At 40.7% G+C, this 25,057-nt stretch overlaps 1 protein-coding gene across 4 annotated transcripts in view; it reads left to right on the top strand.

Annotated features, from left to right (window-relative positions):
• The window catches only part of LOC108260577 (phospholipid-transporting ATPase ABCA1), a 200,801-nt gene that overhangs the window by 11,982 nt on the left and 163,762 nt on the right, over nt 1–25,057 (top strand). For 3 of the 4 annotated variants that reach the window (XM_053677629.1, XM_053677630.1, XM_053677628.1), the window contains exon 2: nt 7,420–7,526. In XM_053677629.1, the coding sequence (XP_053533604.1) occupies nt 7,461–7,526 (66 nt within the window). In that variant the 5' untranslated portion in view covers nt 7,420–7,460. Of the gene's footprint in view, nt 1–7,419; nt 7,527–25,057 lie in introns of those variants that run through there. The other variant, XM_053677631.1, reaches the window with a different exon arrangement.

The raw sequence follows: 25,057 nt of genomic DNA, 5'->3' as shown, positions 1-25,057 counted from the left end.
AAGAAAGAAAGAAAAAATTGAACGCTAAGATTGTGACTGAGTGGCTCTCAGGAATCTGTCTTAGTCTATGAGCTTTGATCAGCGTAGAGAGAACAGATCATTTTACTTATTCACTTTACAGTCGAATTATCATGGGGAAAATGTCAGAAGCTGTAGCTTTAGGTGGATGTGTATGAGAGGCCTCTTAGAGTGAATTAAATCAAAATGAACCCATGTGAACCCATGTGTTTTGAGAGAGAGAGAGAGAGAGAGAGCGAGAGAGAGAGAGAGAGAGAGAGAGAGAGAGAGAGAGAGAGCATTTCCAGGTAATTGTAGGTGCATTAGTGTACAAGTGTGACCAAGACACAGATCTTTCCCTGAAGTACCAATTAAAACCCGCGAAATGTACAGATCTTCCTTGTATTTGTAGTTGTATCCAGGTGAATACCAAGGTGCCTAGTCCAGTACACACAGACACTTGTTTTGTGGAAGAGCTTCTCTGCTGTCTTGCTACAGTAGCAACACCACCCCATTTCAAACATTGCTCTTTAGCCATTAAAGAGATGCTGAGTGTGTATTTGGACTGTGTATGGACAGTGGTACTTGAAAGTTTGTGAACCAAATTTATATATATCTGCATAAATATGACCAAAACATCAACAGATTTTCACAGTCCTAAAAGTAGACAAAGATACCCCATTAAATGAGACAAAAATATTATACTTGGTCATTTATTTATTGAGGACAATGATCCACTATTACATATCTGTGAGTGGCAAAAGTATGTGCATTCAGTATCTGGTGTGACCCCCTTGTGCAGAAGTAACTGCAACTAAACATTTCCAGTAAGTGATGATCAGTCCTGCAAAGTGGCTTGGAGGAGTTTTAGCCCGTTCCTCAGTATAGAACAGCTTCAACTCTGGGATGTTGGTGGGTTTCATCACATGAACTGCTTGCTTCAGGTCCTTCCACAACATTTCTATTCAATTAAGGTCAGGACTTTGACTTGACAATTCCCAAACGTTACCTTTATTCTTCTTGAACCATTTTTGGTAGAAAGACTTATGTGCTTAGGGTCATTGTCTTGCTTCAAGCCCCACTTTCTCTTAAGATTCAGTTTATGGACAGAGGTATTGACATTTTCCCTTTAGGATTCACTGCTATAACACTGAATTCATTGTTCCATCAATGATGGCAAGCAGTCCTGGCCCAGATGCAGCAAAAGCCATGATACTGCCACCAGCTTGTTTCACAGATGGGATAAAGTTCTTATGCTGGAATACAGTACTTTCCTTTCTCCAAACATAAAGCTTCTCATTTAAACCAAAAATTCTATTTTGGTCTCATCTGTCCACAAAACATTTATCCAAAAGCTTTCTGGCTTGTCCACATGATTGTTAGCAAACAGCAATGTTCTTTTTGGAGAGCAATGGCTTTCTTCTTGCAACCCTGCCGTACACACCATTGTTGTTCAATGTTCTCCTAATGGTGGCTCATGAACATTAACATTATCCAATGTGAACGTGGCCTATAGTTGCTTAGAAGTTACCCTGGGTTCCTTTGTGACCTCACAGACTATTACACATCTTGCCTATTGTAGTGATCTTTGTTGGTTTCCACTCCTGGGGAGGGTAACAATGGTCTTGAATTTCCTCCAATTTTACATAATCTGTCTGGCTGTGGATTGGTGGAGTCCAAATTCTTTAGAGATGTTTTTGTACCCTTTTCCAGCCTGATGAGCAACAACTCTTTTTACCAGAATCCTCCTTTGTTCGTGCCATGATACACATGATACAAACGTGTTGTTTAAACCAGTCTTTGATAGATCCCTGCTTTTTAAATAAAACTAGGTGCTCACTCACACCTGATTGTCATGCCATTGTCATGCAATTTCCATTGGTTGAAAACACCTGACTCTAATTTCACCTTCAAATTAACTGCTCATCCTAGAGGTTCACATACTTTTCCCACTCACAGATATGTAATATTTGATCATTTTCCTCAATAAATAAATGACCCAAGTTAAATATTTTTGTCTCATTTGTTTAATTGGGTTATCTTTGTCTACTTTTAGAACTTATGTGAAAATCTGGTGATATTTTAGCTCATATTTATGCAGATATCTAGAAGTGTTCACAAACTTTCAAGCACCACTGTATGTGCATTCAAGGGGGTATAATTTTATTGCTAGATACTTACCCATCTTCTCGCAGAACGAATGTAGTACTCTTCACAGCTCTCCTCACCTTGGTATCCTAGCTAGTGCAAGAGAGTCAAACTAGCTAACAAATTGATCCATTTGCCTAAATATCAAATGTTTTCCTACTAAAAAAGATATCTTGACCCTTACGACAGGCAAATCAGATGTTTTCAAGCTAAAAGTAAAAGTTCTCATGGGAAAAATGTATGCGACATTTATGCAGCATGTCACGTATATTACTGTCAGAAGGACCTGAAAACAATGTTTGTTCTTTGCGATGTATTTGCGCCAGCACCATTCTGTTAATTTGGATGTACGGTATATAATAAACACAAGCCTATGGCAGCAACGAATAACTAAACTTTTAACCGTCACTTCCTGTTGCTGGTTGAATTCCAACACTAAATATTTTGTAAGACAGACTTGGCTTTGGATTGTTATCTAAAGCAGAAACCGTGCAGGCAGACAAAAGGTGAAAATATGATCTGCACTAAAGAATAAACCAACATAAAAATGGCAAGGGTCAAAACATGGCAAGGAAGTAAGACATAACAAAGCCGTGCAACTTACACAAACATGTAGGTATGGCAAGGCTTACTTAGTTCATCGAGGTCATGCTAAAATTCATGCTAGTGACTGTGAAATCTGTTTTGTGGGGAAGGGAAGTGTCCTGAGCTCTCATTATATATTCATTCATTCATTCATCCATCTTCAATTTTATTCTGATCAGGGAGAAACACCATGCATGAGCAGGAAGGCACCTGCATTGTACAGTAAGCACTTCTCATAATGCATTAGGTCAGCAATTCATAAGGCAGTGCTATATAGTGTAATGCATTATGTATAAAGATTTACAAATGCATGATTGTATTCATAGATATTTATAGATATTGCCTTCATAGAAAGTGGAAGTCCAGTGTTCTTGTTGTAAGATTATCATGAAAGTAACCAGGATCCAGTGTTGCAATGCAAAATCACTGTTTGTTGATCAGTTTATTTCATGTTTGAATTTCACAAAATATATTTAAATTAAAAACACATTTTTTTTTATTACAACCCACACGGCTAAAATAGAATTTTGAATGGTGCCAAAGGACAGTGGAGGATTATAAGGAAATAATGAAATGAAACAAACATTGCTTGCCAGCTGAACATGTAAATGTGTAAACAATTAAAATCACCTTCACTGTTTCAGACCTGGGAAAATTGAGAAATCTTAAAGCTCCTCATTATAAGCTTTTAGTAAATACATTATATTATGTTACAAAGTTTAACCAACAAAATAATCAACATCGGTTTAACATATATCTAATTATGTTTAATGTTGTATAACATGTCAGAAAACACAAACTTAAAGCTTTATCTCTGACTGTTACAAAGCACTGACATTGGAGACTCCTTCCAACAAATGATAAATAAAAGACTTTTCACACAATACATCACCATATCAACAATTACACAAATATCTTTCTTAAAATACGTTCATATGAAGCATCCATCGTACAAGTCCACCACACTATCCAAGCTTCTATTATAGAAAATTAATCAACACATCCTGACCAATCAGAATAGAGCATTCAATAACACTGTTGTTATATAACAAACAACAAATTTAAGAATAACAGATCACATAGAGCTTTGCTGAGCAGGCTGGACTCTCTGCATCAGTGCCCCAATCCTATACAGCTCACACACTTGTTTTCACATTGGCTTGCCAAATCTATACAAAATAATGCTCTATTATTCACGGCCGATGGCACATGTGAGATATTACAGCTTCCCTTCTGTATTAAAAAATAACAACAAACAACAGCTAATTATACCCCTGTATAATGGATGCACACATTAAACAAGTAAAAATATTGCAGGTTTGATGAGGGGAGGATTGAAATAATAGAAGTAAATTTGCATTTCCTGAAGGAAATAATGTGCTGTGTTTGCAAGTTGCTGAAAGATTGCTCTTGAAACTGTCAAATATTACGTATTATATTCACAATTAAAAATAAAGGAAAGAGCCATCCATCCATTTATCGCTTATAATTCAGGGTCACAGGGAAACTGGAGCCTATTCCAGGGAGCATGGGACACAAGGTGGGGTACACTCTAGACGGGGTGCTAATCCATTGCAGGGCACAATCGAATACACATTCACACATACACTACAGACACTTGCCAATCAGCCTACCATGCATGTCTTTGGACTGGGAGGAAACCCCCACAGCACATGCAAACTCCGCACACACAGGGCAGCAGGGGGAATCGAAGCCCCAACCCTGGAGGTGTGAGGTAAACATGCTAACCACTAAGCCACCGTGCGCCCTAAAGGAAAGATGAATAGCAAAATAGCAGAATTCATAAGAAAATAGATTCATGAGAAAATGTAACATTGAAAAGGACAAGTATTTAAAAAAAAAAAAGATAGAACTAGATAGGTAAAATTTGACACAATAAAACTTTGATGTTGGCTTGACAAAGCCAGTCTGAAAGTGTGAAAATGTTTCATAGACTTGAAGATAGTTTGAAGTTGAAAGACAGAAAGAGACTTACTGGTAGAAAGATAGATGACAAATACAGTGATACATGTAGAAAGACAGAAGGAGAGAGCGAGAGAGAGAGAGAGATACAGGTAGATTGATAGAAAGAAAAATGGAGAGAGAAAGTGTGTGTGCTACAGGTAGATTGATAGAGATGGATGGAGAGAATGTGTGGCATTGATAGATAGATAGATAGATGAAGAGAGAGTCTCTCTTGTTACAGGTACATTGACAGAGTGAGTGTGGAGAAGAGGGGCTTCAGGCCATGTGCACACAGGTGTGTGCGAGTTTTGACACTTGGAGTTTGAAATCTTGAACATTCCGGGCCAGGCTCTGAACATTCCGTCAGCGTAAGTGAATGGGAGTTTTCGGGATTTTTGATCATTCTGTACGGGAAAACCGTAAGTCTGACCTGTTAGAAAAAATGCAGCATGACCAGTCTGAGCAGCCTGAAGGACTGGTAGGAGTAGCTTGAAAAATCAATGAGTTTTTTTTTTTTTTTCTGGAATTCAATGGGAATTTTGTCATGTTGAACTTTCGTACTGGGAAAACCGTAATTCCAATCAGTTAGAAAAGTCATAGCACGCTAAGTCAGAATAGATCTGTGATGAGTTTGGTGCATGTAGCATGAAAGTACTGGGAGGGTACTGGTAGTGTTTCGAAATTTTGGGTCTTGGAATAATAATAATAATAATAATAATAATAATAATAATAATACTAGCGGAGAACAGTAATTGCGCCCCGCGATGTGTTGGGGCTCCATCCAGGGTGTCCCCTGCCTCATGCCCTGAGTCCCCTGGGATAGGCTCCAGGCTCCCTGTGACCCTGTGTAGGGTAAGCTGTAGAGAAAATGGATAGATTGATAATAATTATAATAATAATAATAATAATAATAATAATAATAATAATAATAATAATAAGCAGAAGAAGAAAAAGAAGAAGAAGAAGCTTAAACAACAGAACAGACAGAGACATACAGATTTACAAATAACTCACCAGACTCTCATTCATGCAATTATCCAATCAGCCAATCATGTGGCGGCAGCAAAATGTATAAAATCATGCAAATACCGGTCAAGAACTTCAGTTAATGTTCACATCAAACATCAGAAAAGAGAGGAATCTGATCTTTGACTGTGGTGTGGTTGCTGGTGCCAGATGGGCTGATTTGAATATTTCAGAAACTGCTGGAGTTTTGAATTTGAATTTTCACACAGAAAGTCATTAACCTTTACACAGAATAGTGCAATTAAAAAAAAAATAAATAAATAAACAAACATCCAGTGAGTTAGCCAGAACTTGAATATGAAGTAAATTATAATAGTACATAATGACACAAAACTCTCAAATTTATGACTCAGGTGTATCACTGTAAGCAGTAATAAATCATACTACATACACTCCTATTCGAAATATATTTGAATGCTTTCCATTTTCTCAATCATATATCATCATATTAGACATTTTTGTAATTTTTAAAATTCGCTTTTGCTTTTATGTTGGATTACACAGTAGTACATTTGACAGCAAAGTTAAAAAAAAAAAAAAGCATTTTCTATCCCTGATTATTTTTTTCCAGTATTAAAGGGAAGTGCTTGTGTTTAATAATGGTGGTCTAGACTCTATTGAAAAACCCTGTCATATATACTTCTTCTGAATAAAAATCTGGCAACCTCAGAGGCTTGAATTACATGCAAATTATTTGCATAATCTGAACGGTGCACTCAGACTTAAGCACATGCTTAACCCATCTCTGAATACTTGTAACTTTCCTTGTATAAACATTACCATATTAACACATTATTAACGCTTGTTTACTCGGAATATGGCTCATAGTCGTGGCAGAATATCTCTTGTACACATTTAAATTTTTAATTGAGGGTTGAAAGAGTTAATGAACACATTCCTGGCAGTTTCCTCATTAAATTAAACAAGGGTTTAGTCCTACAAAGTTAGTGTTGCTTCTAATCTTTTGCTCTGTAGCATTCAGTATTTGTGTATAAGGTGAAGCTCATGCCCTCATGTAAAACTAGGTCCAGGATGTTCAGAAGTTAGTGTGTTGTAGAAGGCTCACACATCTTTAGAGAGTATATGAACTGAAAAAAAACTGCCACTAGTAAGAGGTTTTGCCTTGAGCGAGAACTATTCACGTTTGCACTACTCAGTGGGTGCATACACCCCATCTTGCTTACTCTTGCTAACACAACTACCTGTGTGTGTGTGTGTGTGTGTTTGTGAGATAGAGAAAAGAGGGAACAGATTATCTCTGCATTGTCATTAGTATGCCTGGAATGTGGCGTGAAGTAAATGACTCAAGGGTCCGATGGCGGAACAATCCAATCCAAATTGTTTCAGAGGGAGAGTAAACAGCGAAAAATGCCGATACCTCAGAGATACAGATTAGCGTTTTAGCAATTCCCTCAGTGCACAGATCAGCAATTTAACCATCATTAGGACAATATACTTTTTCAATCAGCTATTATTCATCAGTAAAGTGGAGAAGATTTCAAAACAAAAGGAATGACAGTTTTGGACTTTGAGATCTCTCTTTCTTCTTCTTCTTCTTCTTCTTCTTCCTTTATTTATTTATTTATTTATTTATTTATTTATTTATTGTAATGATGGCATGTATTTTGTCAATTAACACTATAGCATTTGAGCATAAACCCGTCTTCCTCATCCATCTGTCCTTCTGTCCCTCTGCAGGGGAAGAACGCTTCCATTGTGACGCCACAGCAATCTGTGTAATGGGTCTCCTGGTGCAGCTCAGGCTTCTGCTCTGGAAGAACTTCACTTTGCGCAAGAGACAGAAGGTACACACACACATGGCATCACAGCTCCCAACTGGTGTAGAGTGAGGTGTTGTTTTTGAGTGTCAGGTGGCATTTTCTGGCCTGGAACAGCTGTAGGTGTGTGTGTGTGAGAGAGAGAGAGAGAGAGAGAGAGAGAGTGAAAGAGAGACAGCAGATTTCACCTGTCTCCTGAGACAGAGGAATGGTGTCACCTTCATACACACACACACACACACACACACACACACACACACACACACACACACACACAAATGCATTCACTGACACTTCACAAATTTTCATATGCTAACACATAGACACATAGATCCGATCGCACACAAACACATACACCCAATCCCACAGGCTAACAAAAATACATTCACTTCACATACACACAATACATTCATACACACTCCAAACACACACTCTTACACAATTCCCCAAAACTGCTAACACACACAATGGCACATTTACACTCAAACCATACACTCACACTTACTGTATCTACACACTGTCCAAATGTGTGCGTACACACACTGTGTTTACCCTCACATACCACGAAAACATGAATACACACACATACACACGTACACATAATCCAAATATTCACCCTCTCACTCACTCACACAAATGCATGCACAGTCACACTCCAAACACCCACACTCCTCCCAGGCTACTACAAGCACACACACACACACACACACACACACACACACACACACACACACACACACACACACACACACACACACACACACACAAATGCATTCACTGACACTTCACAAATGCATTCACTGACACTTCACACAAAAACACTTTATGTATAGACATTTATACATATTCTAACCATAGACAATCTTGATTTCCTATCCAAATATTAAGTATAGCTTTGATTCGTATTGTTAATCACTTAAGAATACATATGAATTACCCTGTTAACAATAATTAATGGAAAACAATAATGTTGAGGCAAAATTAATATAACGTAAAGCATTGTCACTTTTTTCCATGAAAATGTATAGTTCTGTTCCAGGACTGTTGTCAAATTGTGGTGCAAAAGAAAAGCCCTTTTATTACGAGATCGCGAGTTTGAATGCGATAACCATCCATGACTGGGAGACAAGGGAGTTAAACTGACCGTGCTCTCTGGGTGGGAGGGATGGTATACTCTCTCTCTCTTGAGGGTGACACTAGCCAGTTGTGGGCATCTGTGAGCTTATGTATACGGAAGAGGGTAGATACTGCTTTCCTCGGATTATATTATGTTGCCCTGTGAGCTTTCGTATGATAGGGACGAGCTGGCTGGTGGGTGGGAAATGGCAAGTGAGTAAATTTGGAGGAAAAAAAATATCTTGATAACACTGAACAGCCTCAAGAGCTTTTTTCTGTGCAGAACCTGATCTCATGAAAAAATATTATGAATTTGAAAGAACACTTAGAAACGAGGATGGATTTTGTTTGGTTTCATACAAATTAAGTTGTGAGAAAAATCTAAACACTAACCCCAGCCCTAACCCTAACCTTCACCTGCGTAACATAACATATGCTTTGAGTTTTGAGAATAGTTGTCAAGTGTGATACTCCCAGCATCTTCCTTGTGCACTTTTCACCACCTTTGGGGAATATACTATTCCGTATGTTGTTTATTCAACTCCCAAGTTTTAAAAAATAAGCTATTGCCTTGTTGAACGCATTGGAAGATTGTGTTTTTGGTGTGTTGGGCCTTTTTTTCTCTGTCAATGTTGTTTCTAACAAAGAAGAACAGCATGACTCGGTGTGCACCCTGGAGATCCGTTGATCACGTAAGCCCGTTCTGAGCACTGTCTCTAAGGGGAGTCGAGTTGTTTGTATTCTTAATGTGCTGCTCAGAAGCTGTGTGAGGGAAACCGAGAAACGACAGAGAAAGGACAGCTCAACACACAAGGACAGACTGTATGATATTTGTTAAGTTCAATGGTTGAACTAAGAGCTGTGTTGTAAATTTCACACCAATCTTCTGTCTGTATTATGGGTTGTAATGTGCGGTAAAATGGACGAGACATGATGCAATTGTGTTAAATCAGCTTCTCTTTAATTGAGAGAAAGCCGGTATTCATGGTCATAATCACAGGCAGATGGCAACAGAGGAGAATCATCCATATTCCGAATCGAGAAAACAGTCATGGGTCAAAACTAGGAAGTCTAACTAGAAATATAAAACCAAAGAAATACAAGGGTCAGATATGCACGTTGATATTGACAAGACTGCGCAATGAAACTAGAACACAACAGGATATACAGGGTATAAAGACAAACTAATCAAGGCCTTACACAGAAGACCTGGACACAATCAAGAAACAAACCAATGAAAGGACGAGTCAAAAACGAACGGCACATGGAGGAAAGCTGAAACAACACATGACAACAGTGCACTTATATATGTTTAGTGCTCCAAATATCCGTATCTGTATCTGTATTCGGATTTACACCGATCAACCATAACATTAAAACCACTGACAGGTGAAGTGAATAACATTGATCTATGTCATTACAATGGCACCTCTCAAGGGGTGGGATATATTAGGCAGCAAGTGAGTCAGTTCTCAAAGTTGATGTGTTGGAAGCAGCAAAAATGGGCGAGCATAAGGATCTAAGTGACTTTGACTAGGGTTAAATTGTGATGGATGGACAACTGGGTCAGAATATATTCAAAATGGCAGGTCTTGTGGGGTGTTCCTGTTATGCAGTGGTTAGTACCAAAAGTGGTCTAAGGAAGGACAATGGGTGAACCAGCAACAGGGTCAAGGCTCACTTATGTGCATGGGGACTGAAGGCTTGCCCGTCTAGTCCAATCCCACAGAAGAGCTACTGTAGCACAAACTGTTGAAAAAGTTAATGCTGGTTATGATATAAAGGTGTCAGAACACACAGTGCATCACAGCTTGCTGCATATGGGGCTGAATAGATGCACACCGGTCAAAGTGCCCATTCTGACCTCTGTCCACCACAAAAAGTGCATACAATGGGCACGTGAGCATCAGAATTGTACATGGAAGAAGGTGGCCTGGTCTGATGAATGACAATGAATCATGTGAACAGCTGTGTGTGGGGGACGCTTACCTGGGGAAGAGATGACACCAAGATGCACTATGGGAAGAATACAAGCCGGTGCAGGAAGTGTGATGCTCTGGGCAATGTTCTGCTGGGAAACCTTGGGTCCTGGTATTCATGTGGATGTTACTTTGATACGTACCACCTACTTAAACATTGTTGCACACCAAGTACACACCTACATGGCAACGGTATTCCCTAATAGCAGTGGCCTTTTTCAGCAGGATAATGTGCCCTGCCACACTGCAAAAATTGTTGAGGAACATGACAAGCGTTGAAGGTGTTAACTTGACCTCCAAATTCTGCAGATCTCAACCCTCTGATTGCAATCAATCCTCAAAACATCTGTGAGATGTTCTGGACAAAGGAGTCTGATCCATGGAGGATGCACCTTTCAACTTACAGAACTTAAAGGATTTGCTGCTAACATCTTGGTGCCAGATACCACAGAACACCTTCAGAGGTCTTCTGGAGTCCATGCCTCGATGAGTCAGAGCTGTTTTTGTGGCAGAAGGGGGACCTATACAATATTAGGCAAGTGGTTTTAAAGTAATGGTTGATCAGTTTATACCCGAAGTGGGTTTGGCCTTTTTTCCCCCCTTTGGATTAAATATGGACTTTAGCACCATTCCCGTGGACACACTGGGGAAAAAAAAACAACACAGAGATAGAAATATCAGGACTGTGGTAGCTCCTCAACCTCAGCTACATCGCTCAAGTTTGTAATTGGACTCAACAAATACTTAAACTCAACAAATACTGTGTCTACTGTTCGTATATTTGTTTGTATCTTCTTAGAACACATTATTTGTTTATTCCAAATAATGTATTCATATTCATCATTATGGATTCAGAGTTGACAGCAGATTATAGACCCTGTTATCACTTTTAGAGTGTTTAGTAGAGCCTGTTCTCAAGAGCTGTATCATTATCTTAGCGATCTTTTCTTAGCCACTCACCTGCCTCTGTTTCCCACTTGACTAATGCAGTCCTAATGATGTACAGTGGGCCACAGCAGGTTGCAGTACTAATGTTTGCTGATGTTAGCATCAGTCATCAGATGAGAAAAGTGTTTGTGCACTGCCTGGGCTATTAGGATAAGGTTTGCATTAGTGAATGCCTTAATGTCTGCATCTATTTCAACATATCCTATTAGCACAGTCTGCGATTTGGTTGTAAAAGACCACGTGTGGACCTGAACGCCAGAACAAGCAGGTGAATGTGGATAATAAATTTGGATGTTCCCCCTCTACAGCAGCTGCACACAAACATATTTATTATTTAAGATAATTAATTTCTCTCCTGTAGGTGTGCAGCAATTATTGGCAGCGCAATGAATTCATATGAGAAAAACATATTTGAAGTATATCACCATTGATATTTCCTAGTCAGCTGGGTGACTAAGAACAGGAAATTGTTCAACCATGACTTCCTGTTTCACAGGAAGGAAACACATAGGCCAAATTCCCTTAGTCATTCATAACATTGGGTATAGCCATGGAATATAGCTGTGATGTGTGGCAAAAGGTTGTTGAGCTTCACAAAATGGGAAGTGCCTATAAAAAAATAGCACAAGCATTGAAAATGCCCATTTCCACCATCAGGGAAATAATTAAGAAATTTCAGTCAACTGGAAATGTTATGAATAAACCTGGAATTGGACGTGTCTATATTGTCTATAACGCACTATGACGAGGATGGCTCGAGTGGCCAAAAAAAAATAAAAAAATCCAAGGATCACAGCTGGAGAATTGCAGATTTGAGTTGTGTCTTGGGGTCAGAAAGTCTCCAAAACTACAATCCGAAGTCACCTACATCACCACAAGTTGTTTGGAAGGGTTTCAAGAAAAAATTCTCTACTCTCATCCAAAAATAAACTCGAGCGTCTTCAGTTTGCCAGACACTACTGGAACTTCAAATGGGTTCGGGTTCTATGGTCAGATGAAACCAAAATAGAGCTTTTTGGCAATAAACACCAGAGGTGGTTTTGGCGCACACAGAGAGATAGCCATATGGAAAAGTACCTCATGCCCACAGTTAAATATGGTGGTGGCTCTTTAATGTTTTGGGGCTGTTTTTCTGCCAGAGGACCTGGACATTTTGTTATGATATATGGCATCATGGACTCTATCAAATATCAACAGATATTAAATGAAAACCTGACTGCCTCTGCCAGAAAGCTTAAAATGGGCCGTGGTTGGATGTTCCAGCAGGACAATGATCCAAAACATACATCAAAATCAACAAAAAAATGGTTTACTGACCACAAAATCAAGGTCCTGCCATGGCCATCCCAGTCCCCTGACCTGAAGCTCATAGAAAACCTGTGGGGTGAACTGAAGAGGAGAGTACACCAGTGTGGGCCTCAAAATTTGAAGAATCTGGAGAGATTCTGTATGGAGGAACGGTCTCAAATCCCTTTCCATGTATTCTCCAACCTCATCAGGCATTATAGGAGAAGACTCAGGGCTGTTATTTTGGCAAGGGGAGGTAGCACAAAATATTGATTAAAAGGGTGACAATAATTGTTGCATACCTATATTTAAGAAAGAGATTTTTGTTTGATAAACCTGTGTTTTGTTTGCAATTATTTGATATCCATGAGAGCAGAGTATGTGGATTTTGATACAGATCAAAATATTAAACAATAAAAACAATTTTTCACAGCCTTCTTTGCTCATATTTATCAAGGGTGCCAATATTAGTGGAGGGCACTTTATTTATTTATTTATTTATTTATTTATTTATTTATTTATTTAGGCAGATCTGTGTGTGCCCTAACTGCATTTACTATTTACTGATCCATGCTGAACCAGATTTTCATCCTTTAGCACATCAATCAGACTTTCACAGTTAAGACATCTTAAGACATTCATATTCAGATTGCTACATGAATATTTGCAGAACTCAAGCTAGTTTTTTAGACCTCCAAATTCAGCCAGCCCTGGAGTGCATTTCCAGCCTACATGGTGTATTGCATTTCCTCACTTGAGCATAAGTTTTTTTTTTTTTTTTTTTTTTTTGTCAGTTAAATCTGAAATAAATTCTCTTTGAATACAGGCACATTATAAACCTACAGACTATCATTCCTATTTACAGCACAGCTCTACAAGCACTATTCCCTTCCTAACCCACAGCTACTGCTGTGAAAATGCAACTTCCTCCAAAAAAAAAAAAGCAAATTATTTTTAACTGTGGAAAGTCATACACTAAATGATGCCATGACCTTTGGTATCACTTTTAACAGAAAAGATGCACTGACCTCTAAACAGCCCCACTGCTAAGACGGAGAGAATTCCTCAGGCTCAGTTATCATCTTACTAATAATTGAATACTAAACAAATTTTAAAAATACAAAAATACAATCCAGAGATTGTTTCCGTGTTTAAGCAACATCCACTAAGTTCCTACAAATGCAATACACATATTTGTCAGGAGTAAAATAAATTATCTGTCCAAAAATAATGATGCTACTGAAGCAATATGTGACATCCAAATGCATTAAAATGTGTGTTTTCCTCCCCAGTCATCAGTGAAAAGAGATAGTTATTTGCGCTCATGAAAGAAATGCAATCAGGGATGTTGTCTTGTCATGTCAACTTTTGTACCACGAGAATGAAGGAATTTTCCTTTCCAGTGTCAAGTGATTTTACCAGCAGTGGGAATAAAATTGGCCCATTTCATAAAGATTTGTGGCATTTTATCAGTGACCAATCATCAATATAGTGTAGGTAGGGCAGATCCTCACCAGAGACAGGGTCACGTATCATGACGGAGCGGAGATAGGACGGATGCAAGTGCAGTATGAACAGCTGTTTATTTTAAAAGAGAGACAGGCAGACAAATCTAAAACGTGATCCATAAACGTAATCCAAAACAGGCGAAGGTCAGGCGATCGACAAACAGGCATACACAGGGTTAAACATGAATCAAGGTCGTGGTCACGGAAAACAGGGTCGATAAACAAAACGAGAAACATGAACTATGAAGAGGAACTGGGAGCGGATAATCCAGCGTGAACTAACTCTACACATGGAACGTGACTATGACTACTAAACGAACTAATCTAACTCTACGATAATCTTCTGCCTTGTGTGCTGGGAGGCGCGCGGTATATATGTGTATAGATGTCACTACTGTCAACAATGGAAAAGCAGGTGCTCGCGCATTCACGCTTAGAGCACGCTGCTTCAAGGGGGGAATTATGACAGAACCCCACCCAAAGGCACCCCTCCCGGAGTGCCATGAGTCATTCCATTTCATTGGCGTCCCCGGCCCCTAGACTGAATGTCCCAAGCAGAGCCAGGAAACTGCACGGTGTTCTTGGCGGCGCAGGGAAGCGGAGCGACATCCCTGGATGAACAGGGAGGCAATGTAACGACCACAGCCGGGGAGACAGGCTGAGCGAAGTCCTCAGTAGAGCATGAAGGCAGAGCGACGACCTCGACGGAGCAGGGAAGCAGAGCGACGTCCTCGGCGCAGCAGGGAAGCAGAACGACATTCACAGCAGGGCAGGCAGGCTGAGCGAAGTCCTCGGCGGAGCATGAAGGCAGAGCGACGTCCTCGGCAGAGCAGGAAAGCAGAGCGATGTCCTCGGCTGAACAGGGAAACAGAGCGCTGTACTCAGCAGAGCAGGGAAGCAGGGCGACGTCCTCGTCAGAGCATGAAAGCGGAGCGACATCCCTGGCTGAACAGGTAGGCAGAGCGACAACCACAGCTGGGCAGACAGGCTGAGCGAAGTCCTCGGTGGAGCATGAAGGCAGAGCAACGTCCTCGGCTGAACAGGGAAACAGAGCGACGACCTCAGCCGAGCAGGGAGACTGAATGACGACCTCAGCCGAACAGGAAGGCTGAGCGACGTCCGCAGCTGAGCAGGGAGGCTGAGGCTCTGAGGTCACCAGGTGAACCTTGGCCATGGGCGGATCTTGGGTGGCAGCAGACTCGGGCGTGAGCAGAACGTGGTCGGCCGTGTCATTAGACTTGGGCGTGAGCAGAACTTGGTCGGCCGTATCAGTAGACTCAGGCGTGAGCAGAACTTGGTTGTTAGGCTTAGATATTAGTGGAACTTGGTCAACTGGATCAGCAGGCTTGGATGTGACATCAGGAACTTGAGACTTGACTTGGACTTCAGAGACTGGAGACTTGACTTGGACCTCAGGGACTTGAGGCTTGACTTGGACTTCAGAGACTGGAGACTTGACTTGGACCTCAGGGACTTGAGGCTTGACTTGGACTTGGACCTCAGGGACTTGAGATTTGACTTGGATATCAGGGACTTGAGACTTGACTTGGATTTCAGAGACTAGAGACTTGACTTGGACTTCAGGGACTAGAGACTTGAGACTTGACTTGGACTTGGACTTCAGAGACTGGAGACTTGACTTGGACTTCAGAGACTAGAGACTTGACTTGGACTTGGACCTCAGGGTTGAGTTCTGGTGCTGGAGCCTCCCTGTTGACCTCTTGCTGAAGCTCGGCAGGTGAGCCCACCTTGTGGGTCTCAGGTTCGAGCTCTGAGGTCGCCAGGTTCACCTCCAGCTGGGGCTCAGGTGCTAAGACCTCCGACAGGCGCTCCGAGGTCACCCTGTTGACCCCGGGATGGATCTCTGCACGGGCTCTCCGGTGGAGTTTCTTATGCACCCGCCAGCTGCCCTTGAAGCATTCATGAGTTCAATTCAATTCAATTAAATTTTATTTGTATAGCGCTTTTTACAATAGACATTGTCTCAAAGCAGCTTTACAGAAATATCAACATGGTATACAGATATTAAAGGTGCGAATTTATCCCAACTGAGGAAGCCACTGAGTGGCGACGGTGGCAAGGAAAAACTCCCTAAGATGTTTTAAGAGGAAGAAACCTTGAGAGGAACCAGACTCAGAAGGGAACCCATCCTCATCTGGGTAACAACAGTTAGTGTGAAAAAGTTCATTATGGATTTATATGAAGTCTGTATGGCGTTAGAAGCAGCCGTAGTCCCAGCAGTCTGGAATTAAAGAAGATTTGAGCTCCATCCAGAGGCAGAAAGGATTTGGATCTCTAGTATCTCCATAAATTCGTGTGGGGCTCGGCGAAAGGAGAGAGGGAGAAAAAAGATAGTTATGACTGCGAAATAGTAGAACAGAATCTAGTCAGGGTAGGCTTGAGTAAACAAATACGTTTTAAGCCTAGACTTAAACACTGAGACTGTGTCTGAGTCCCGAACACTAATAGGAAGACTGTTCCATAACTGTGGGGCTCTATAAGAGAAAGCTCTTCCCCCTGCTGTAGCCTTCACTATTCGAGGTATCGTCAAATAGCCTGCATCTTTTGATCTAAGCAGGTGTGGCGGATCATATAAAACCAAAAGGTCGCTTAGATATTGTGGCGCGAGACCATTTAGTGCTTTACAGGTTAATAAAAGTATTTTACTGGGAGCCAGTGCAGTATTGATAATATTGGTGTGATATGGTCGTATCTTCTAGTTCTAGTTAGGACTCTAGCAGCTACATTCTGGACTAACTGGAGCTTATTTATATTCCTACTGGAACATCCAGACAATAAGGCATTACAGTAATCTAATCTAGACTAATCTAGAGAGCAGTAGAATGCTTCCTGGAGACCCAGTTTTTTGCAGGTAGGGCATTGTAGCTTGGTCTCCCTCCTGCAGCCCTCAGACATGCATGTCGGTGCCAGTTCCTAGACGTTGGCTGGAAACCGAAGCGGATCGGTGGAGGCTGACCTGTCAATCCCCTCATAATAGTGGTTAAAGGGCAGGTCAGGCTGGGGCTGTCCATTGACTCTCCACCCCAGTAAATCCAGACCATGAAGCTGCCCTGGTTGCGTGAACTCCTCCATATAAAGTTCTGCAAATTGAGTGACATCCTGGAGGACAGAGGACCCAGTGCTCACCAGCTGCTCCGCCAAGTCACGGGCCGGACCGCAAAACCTGGACACCAAGAACCCGATCCACTGTCTCTTAGTAGGCTTGGGATACACCAGGCTGCAGAAATATTCCTGCCAGCTGAAGAGGAACTCCAGCGGGTAGCTCCCCAGTCCTGCTGTCTCTGGCGGCAGTTCAACGGCGTACCACTGAGGGAACTGCACAGACAAGAAATGCGGCCAGTAATCCGAACGTTTCCCGATAAGGTATTGTCCTGCTACTCCCATTGTAGCGTGATGTCTCCCCTGTCCTCCTGCTGCATCCATGTTAGAGCAGAAGATTCTGTCACGTATCGTGACGGAGCGGCGATAGGACGGATGCAAGTGCAGTATGAACAGTTGTTTATTTTAAAAGAGAGACAGGCAGACAAATCCAAAACATGATCCAAAAACGTAATCCGAAACAGGCGAAGGTCAGGCGATCAGCAAACAGGCATACACAGGGTTAAACATGAATCAAGGTCATGGTCACAGAAAACAGGGTTGATAAACAAAACGAGAAACATGAACTATGACGAGGAACTGGGTCGGATAATCCAGCATGAACTAACTCTAAACATGGAGCGTGACTATGACTACTAAACGAACTAATCTAACTCTATGATAATCTTCCGCGTTGTGTGCTGGGAGGCGTGCAGTATATATGTGGACATGATCAGCGTCTAAACTGCTAGCAGCTGAGGGCAATACAGACACACGTGAAACACGAGACACACTAAAATAGTTATTACCTCTTTTGAGTTATCAGCAAAAAAAAGAAAAAAAAAAGAGAGATCTAGATGTTGCACAATCAGGTGGAATTCTGATTTCTGCTCCAATTACAATAAATCCAAAGAGTTATTATAGGATCTAGTGGTCAAAAATGATGAATTTGAATTATGGCTGGCACTACTAGCAGAGTTTCTGTTATAGAAAACTAATCAACACTTTCTGACCAATCAAAATAGAGAACTCAACAGATCCATGGGAAATAACGAATGTCCTATTGTAATGGTTTCCTACAATAAATTTGTTATTTTCTTGTGTACACCTATAACGTGGTACCATGGCCTCTTACTAGCATTTAAACAGGCTTGCAAATTGCTAAAACATTGCTGGTTTAGAATCCAAAAAAAAAAGGAAAAGAAAAAAAAAGAAATGCCAAACTGTGGAGATAAATAAGGATTATATATATATATATATATATATATATATATATATATATATATATATATATATATAATTTAAATATACCCTTAATAATATAAGCAATAAAGCAATATGTAAGACATGATCTTTCTTGCCACGGAAACCATCACAGACTTTTATGGGTATAAACATTTTGGTTGTTCCATGTCTATGGAAAATAATCATTTATAGCTAATTAAATTATTCCATATATTGAGACACAAAGAAATCTGGTTAAAAACATAATCAAACATGAATAACACAAATAAACTGTTTAAGGCTCTGCCTGGTTTTAAGCTTTGTTACCAAAAGACTTGAAAACATGTGACTTAATTATGATCTACAAGCAGTGGGAGGCAGTGATGTTAGCACTGGGAAATTTTCACAAATGCTCTACACCACATGACGTTTGGAATAAAAACATATCATATCTCTGTACTCATGCTGAGTACAAGCAGCTGGCAAAAATAACAAGGAATATAGCTGTGTATTATGTGTCTGCAGTAACAATGGAGGGGAAAAAAAACAATAATAAAACCCTATGCATAGTTTTAGTCAAAAATGCTATTGCTTTTTTCTTTTCCTTTTTTTATGGTACCAACTAGCCGAAATGTTAAAGTTGAAGTAGTATTCTAAGCACAAATATTTATTATAGATACATCTACACTGCATGGCTGTGACCACAACAATATCTATGAGGATGTGGGGCGGTTGGAAGGTTAGAGAAATAAAAAAATACTTTACTATTTTTGTGTAATGAGTCAGCAAAACATATACAAAACCTTCATTTTTAAATGCTAGTAAAAGGCCATGGTACCACGGTATAGGTGTAAACAATAAAATAACAATTTAGTGTAGGGAACAACCACAATAGGACATTCTTTATTTTTTTTTATACCAAAGAGCTGTTGAATACTTGATTCTGATTGGTCAGAAGGTGTTGATTAATTTTCTATAACTGCAGCACAGACAGTATGTCACGATTCCCCCTTGAAGCAGCGTGCTCTAAGCACGAATGCGCGAGCACCTGCTTTTCCGTTGTTGACTGTAATGACATCTGGACACGTGTGTTTTGTTTATGTCTGTCATGTCTCCTCCCTGTTCTGTCATTGGCTGGGATTTCACGTGGGTCTGAATTGCTCTCAGCTGCTAGCGGTTTAGACGCTGATCATTTCCGCATATATATCGCGCGCCTCCCAGCAAACAAAGTGGAAGATTAATATCTTAGAGTTAGTTTAGTTTGTTTAGTAGTCATAGTCACGGTCCATGTTTAGAATTAGATTAGTTCGTATCATAGTCATAGTCATAGTCACAGCCCAGCACGAGGACGAGACAGAAGTCACGCCACAGAAACCAGGGAAGTAGTAGGACAATACCTCATCGGGGAACGCTCGGATTACTGGCTGCATTTTTCGTCCGTGCAATTTCCCCAAAGGTACGCCGTTGAATTGCCACCAGAGACAGCGGGATTGGGGAGCTACCTGCTGGAGTTCCTCTTCAGCTGCCAGGTGTATTTCTGCAGCTTGGCGTTTCCCAAGCCTACTAAGAGAGAGTGGATCGGGTTCCTGGTGTCCAGGTTTTGCGGTCCGGCCCGTGACTGGGCGGAGCAGCTGGTGAGTGCTGGGTCGCCAGCCCTTCATGATGTCACTCAGTTTGCAGAGATGTTTATGGAGGCATTTTCACAGCCTGGACAACTTCGTGGTCTTGATTTACTGGGGTGGAGAGTCAATGGACAGCCCCAGGTGGACCCACCATTCAACCTCTATTATGAGGAGATGGACAGGGCAGTAACCAGCGATCCACTTCAGTTTCCGGCCAACGCGGGGGCGAAATCTCCGAGATGTATGACCGAGGGCTGCAGGAGAGAGACTCAGCTTCAATGTCCCACCTGCAAGAAGCTGGGCCTCCAGGAAGCTTTCTTCTGCTCTCAGGAATGCTTCAAGAGCAGCTGGCGGGAGCATAAGAAACTCCACCCGAGAGCCCGTGCAGAGACCCAGCCCGGGATCAACAGGGTGACCTCGGAGCGCCCGTCGGAGGTCATAGCACCAGAGCTCAACCCTGAGGTCCAAGCCCAAGTCCAGTCTCAAGTCCCTGAGGTCCAAGTCCAGTCTCAAGTCCCTGAGGTCCAAGTCCAGTCTCAAGTCCCTGAGGTCCAAGTCCAGTCTCAAGTCCCTGAGGTCCAAGTCCAGTCTCAAGTCCCTGAGGTCCAAGTCCAGTCTCAAGTCCCTGAGGTCCAAGTCCAGTCTCAAGTCCCTGAGGTCCAAGTCCAGTCTCAAGTCCCTGAGGTCCAAGTCCAGTCTCAAGTCCCTGAGGTCCAAGTCCAGTCTCAAGTCCCTGAGGTCCAAGTCCAGTCTCAAGTCCCTGAGGTCCAAGTCCAGTCTCAAGTCCCTGAGGTCCAAGTCCAGTCTCAAGTCCCTGAGGTCCAAGTCAAGCCTCCAGGCTCTGAAGCCCAAGTCAAGCCTCCAGGCTCGGTCGTCCAAGTCAAGTCTCAAGTCCCTGAAATCCAAGCCAAGCCTCCAGGCTCTGAAGTCCAAGCCAAGCCTCCAGGCTCTGAAGTTCAAGCCAAGCCTCCAGGCTCTGACGTCCAAGTCAAGTCTTAAGTCCCTGAAATCCAATTCCAAGCAAAGCCTCCTGGCTCTGACGTCCAAGCCTTAAGTTTTCTCTAAGGAAATGTTTATTAATCATTTATTGAAGGAGTCATCAGAGTCAGTGCTTTGTAACAGTCAGTGAGATTTCCACTATAGTAAAGACTTCTCTCGGGACTGAGGGAATGACTGTTTATAGCTGTTATAACACAAGTGATAACAGGAACTAACTTATTTGACAGATGTTCCATTACATTTAATGTAACTATATAATGATTATACATGTTACTGAAAAATTTCCAGATGTGCTGTTATAGGAAAATAATCATGTTCTATTATTTTCCTATAAGCCCCATGTGGGCTGTGTGGTTAGTATGTTTGCCTGGCACCTCCAGGGTTTGGGGTTCGAATACTGCCTCTGCCCTGTGTGTATGGAGTTTGCATTTTCTCCCCATGCTTCAGGGGTTCCTCCAGGTACTCCTGTTTCTTCCCCCAGTCCAAATACATGCGTTGTAGGCTGATTGACATTTCCATATTGTCCTTAGTGTGTGAATGAGTGTGTGATTGTGCCCTGCAATGGGTTGGCACCCCTTCCAGGGTGTCCCCTGCCTTGTCCCCTGAGTTCCCTGGGATAGGCTCCTGGCTCCCCGGGACACTGTGTAGGATAAACAGTATGGAAACTGGATGGATGGATAGAAGCCACCAAGTGTTAACCTAATGTCATCTTACATATACTTCAGGTTTATGCTTGAAACATTTTTCTAATCATACTGTATATAAGTATTGAAGTTAATGCCTAATTTGGATATTTGAAATTAAAATCAATTGAAATATAATTTATATTAGTTTAAATTGCCGCTCAAGCAGCTCCTCCAAAAAGTGTTTTATTTAGAATTTGTGAAGGATATATTGTAGTCCAGTACTTAATATTTCTTTACAAGGCTTTCTCAGACTCCTTATTGAGAGATACAATCATCTACTCTAGTTTAAAAATCTCAAAGTAGCTTTATGGATCACCGTTTGGTTTTCATTTTATTTGTCATTTTTGGTCACTACACAGCGAAACTTGCGCTATTATGTCTTATTTAACTCAATCATAACACTAACTCTCTTTCTATCATGCAATTGATTGCATTCTAGTTTTTCATGTCTCATATTTCTGTCCTATGAGTTTTTCTCCTCTATCCCCGTGTCACTTTATTGAGAAATTTCCGGAGAATAGCCGTGCAGGTGGAGAGGTGAAGGGATTAGGGAGGAGAATAGAAGACAGGAAGGATGAAAGAAAGCTTTCACCAGCAGATGACAAAACACCACCATTGAGAGGATGAAGAGACTTGGAGCTTACAACTCCATTAGCCACTCCCGAGTGAGCCTTCGAAATCGAGCTTTATGCGATTTGGAAGAATTGTCACTCCTTTCATCCTATTAAATCTGCCATTTTGTCAACAAGCCCAGCAGCATTCATGTAAAGATCCCGCCAGTGTGCAGGAATGTTCAAGTCTTAAGCTGGTACAGAACATTACACAAGCAGTTACTGAACAGGAAAAAAATGTTTGGGTTGAATCATTTGTGCTGCGGATTTAAATGCTATTGAATCATGATGAATGATGAAAAATTTCTAAGACATGGCAAATCATCCAATGTTCCATATCTGCACTTTGGTTTGGGCTGATAAACACATTTATCTGCGCTTGAATTCATAAATTTATTTATAAAACACAATGGGGCTTGCTGTTGCAGGAAAATAATCAATGATGGAGTAGTGTGTTACACTAAAAATGATGTATGTTATCCTGCTCATACCACACAAATGTGAAGAATTTGCATTTATTAAAGTCTGACATCATAATTTTGACCCATTTATAGTTATGTTTAATGTTATGAAGCAAAACAAGTAGCTATATACTGTATGGCAACAATAAACAGTCATTTGACTTCTTTTTTATCTCACGATCTCAGTGATAATACGAAATAAACACAGTCTGTCATGTTACTGAGAAATTGCAAATTTATCATATTATTTTTTGTAATCGATTCAATAAATTCAGATCTTGGTAATGAGCTATGAATTTTGGACTCTGCAGTGTTGCTAAAGTGAAACTCACCACTTATAAATTTGCTACCCTTTTAGTCCTCCCACATATTTCATACTTTGGTACAGCTTTAAAATTTTTAAAACCTTCGAAAGTATTCATTTGCACTGATATCATAATTAGTGCAGAATCTAGACTGGCAAATAAAGTAAATTGTTTCATCTATAAGTCTTGCAATATTTTAAATGTTATCCCACATTCTGTTTATTCACAAACTGTATCATTCCAACATAAATAATAGATCCTATTGGGCAGCCAGGGGGGTCAACTGCAGCAGAGATAAATCGTTGGGCAATCACCTAGCGTTTACATCTTGTTTACCAATTAACCCTCCGGCTGAAACACAACTCTGCAAGGAACGTTTTAGAGGTGGAAGGTCCCGTGTAGCAGCTTAATCACTCTCATGAGGAGTATTTACAGGTGCAAAGGTTCTAGGCTGTCTCTGTTACAAAAACAAAACTGCACTATATTAGGCAATTTTAGATGCAGTAATTTTTGGGTTGTTGCTGGAAGTTAGACACATTTTTAAAAATGTGTGAATTTTGTCAGTGTATTCAGCAATCCATTGCAATGCTGTTGAAAAAATTGTCTTCTTCTTCCTATTATTATTAATTACAACAGCAATACTACTACTACTACCACTACTACTACCACTACTACTACTACTACCACTACTACTATTACTACTACTACTACCACTACTACTATTACTATTACTACTACCACTACTACTACTACTACTACTACTACTACTACTACCACTACCACTACTACCACTACCACTATTACTACTACTACTACTACCACTACTATTACTACTACTACTACTACTACTACTACCACTACTACCACTCCCACTGCTACTACTACCACTACAACTACTACCACTACCACTACTACTACTACTACTACTACTACTACTACTACCACTACCACTTCTACTACAACTACTACTACCACTACTACTACTACTACTACTACTACCACTACTACCATTACCACTACTACTACAACTACTACTACTACTACAACTACTACCACTACTACCATTACCACAACCACTGCTACTACTACCACTACTACCATTACCAAAACCACTGCTACTACTACCACTACTACTACAACTACTACTACCACTACCACTACTACTACTACCACTACTACTACTACTATTATTACCACTACTACTAACTACCACTACTACTACAACTACTACTACTACTATTACTACTACCACTACTACCATTACCACAACCACTGCTACTACTACCACTACTACCATTACCAAAACCACTGCTACTACTACCACTACTACTACAACTACTACTACCACTACCACTACTACTACTACCACTACTACTACTACTATTATTACCACTACTACTAACTACCACTACCTCTACCACTACTACCACTACTACTACTACTACTACTACTACTATTACTACTACTACTACTACTACTACTACTACTACTACTAATAATAATAATAATAATAATAATAACCAGAAGTAATTTCGTTCATGGACATTCTGCAAAATTTAATAATTATGTAACTATAAAATGAACATGATGTTAGTGTTTGTTAAGTGCTGTGGTATACAGTAAAAGGAATAAAACTCATTGTAACATGCTGTTATAGGAAAATAATGTTTTGAATCTTCCGGGTTGTAACAGTAACTCCACTGTGCGTCGGGC

This window comes from Ictalurus punctatus, chromosome 29, assembly GCF_001660625.3.
Source record: "Ictalurus punctatus breed USDA103 chromosome 29, Coco_2.0, whole genome shotgun sequence".
In the NCBI taxonomy this organism is placed as follows: Eukaryota; Metazoa; Chordata; class Actinopteri; order Siluriformes; family Ictaluridae; genus Ictalurus; species Ictalurus punctatus.
The sequence above is the reverse complement of the archived record's forward strand: the minus strand, read 5'-3'. Positions and strand labels throughout refer to the sequence as shown.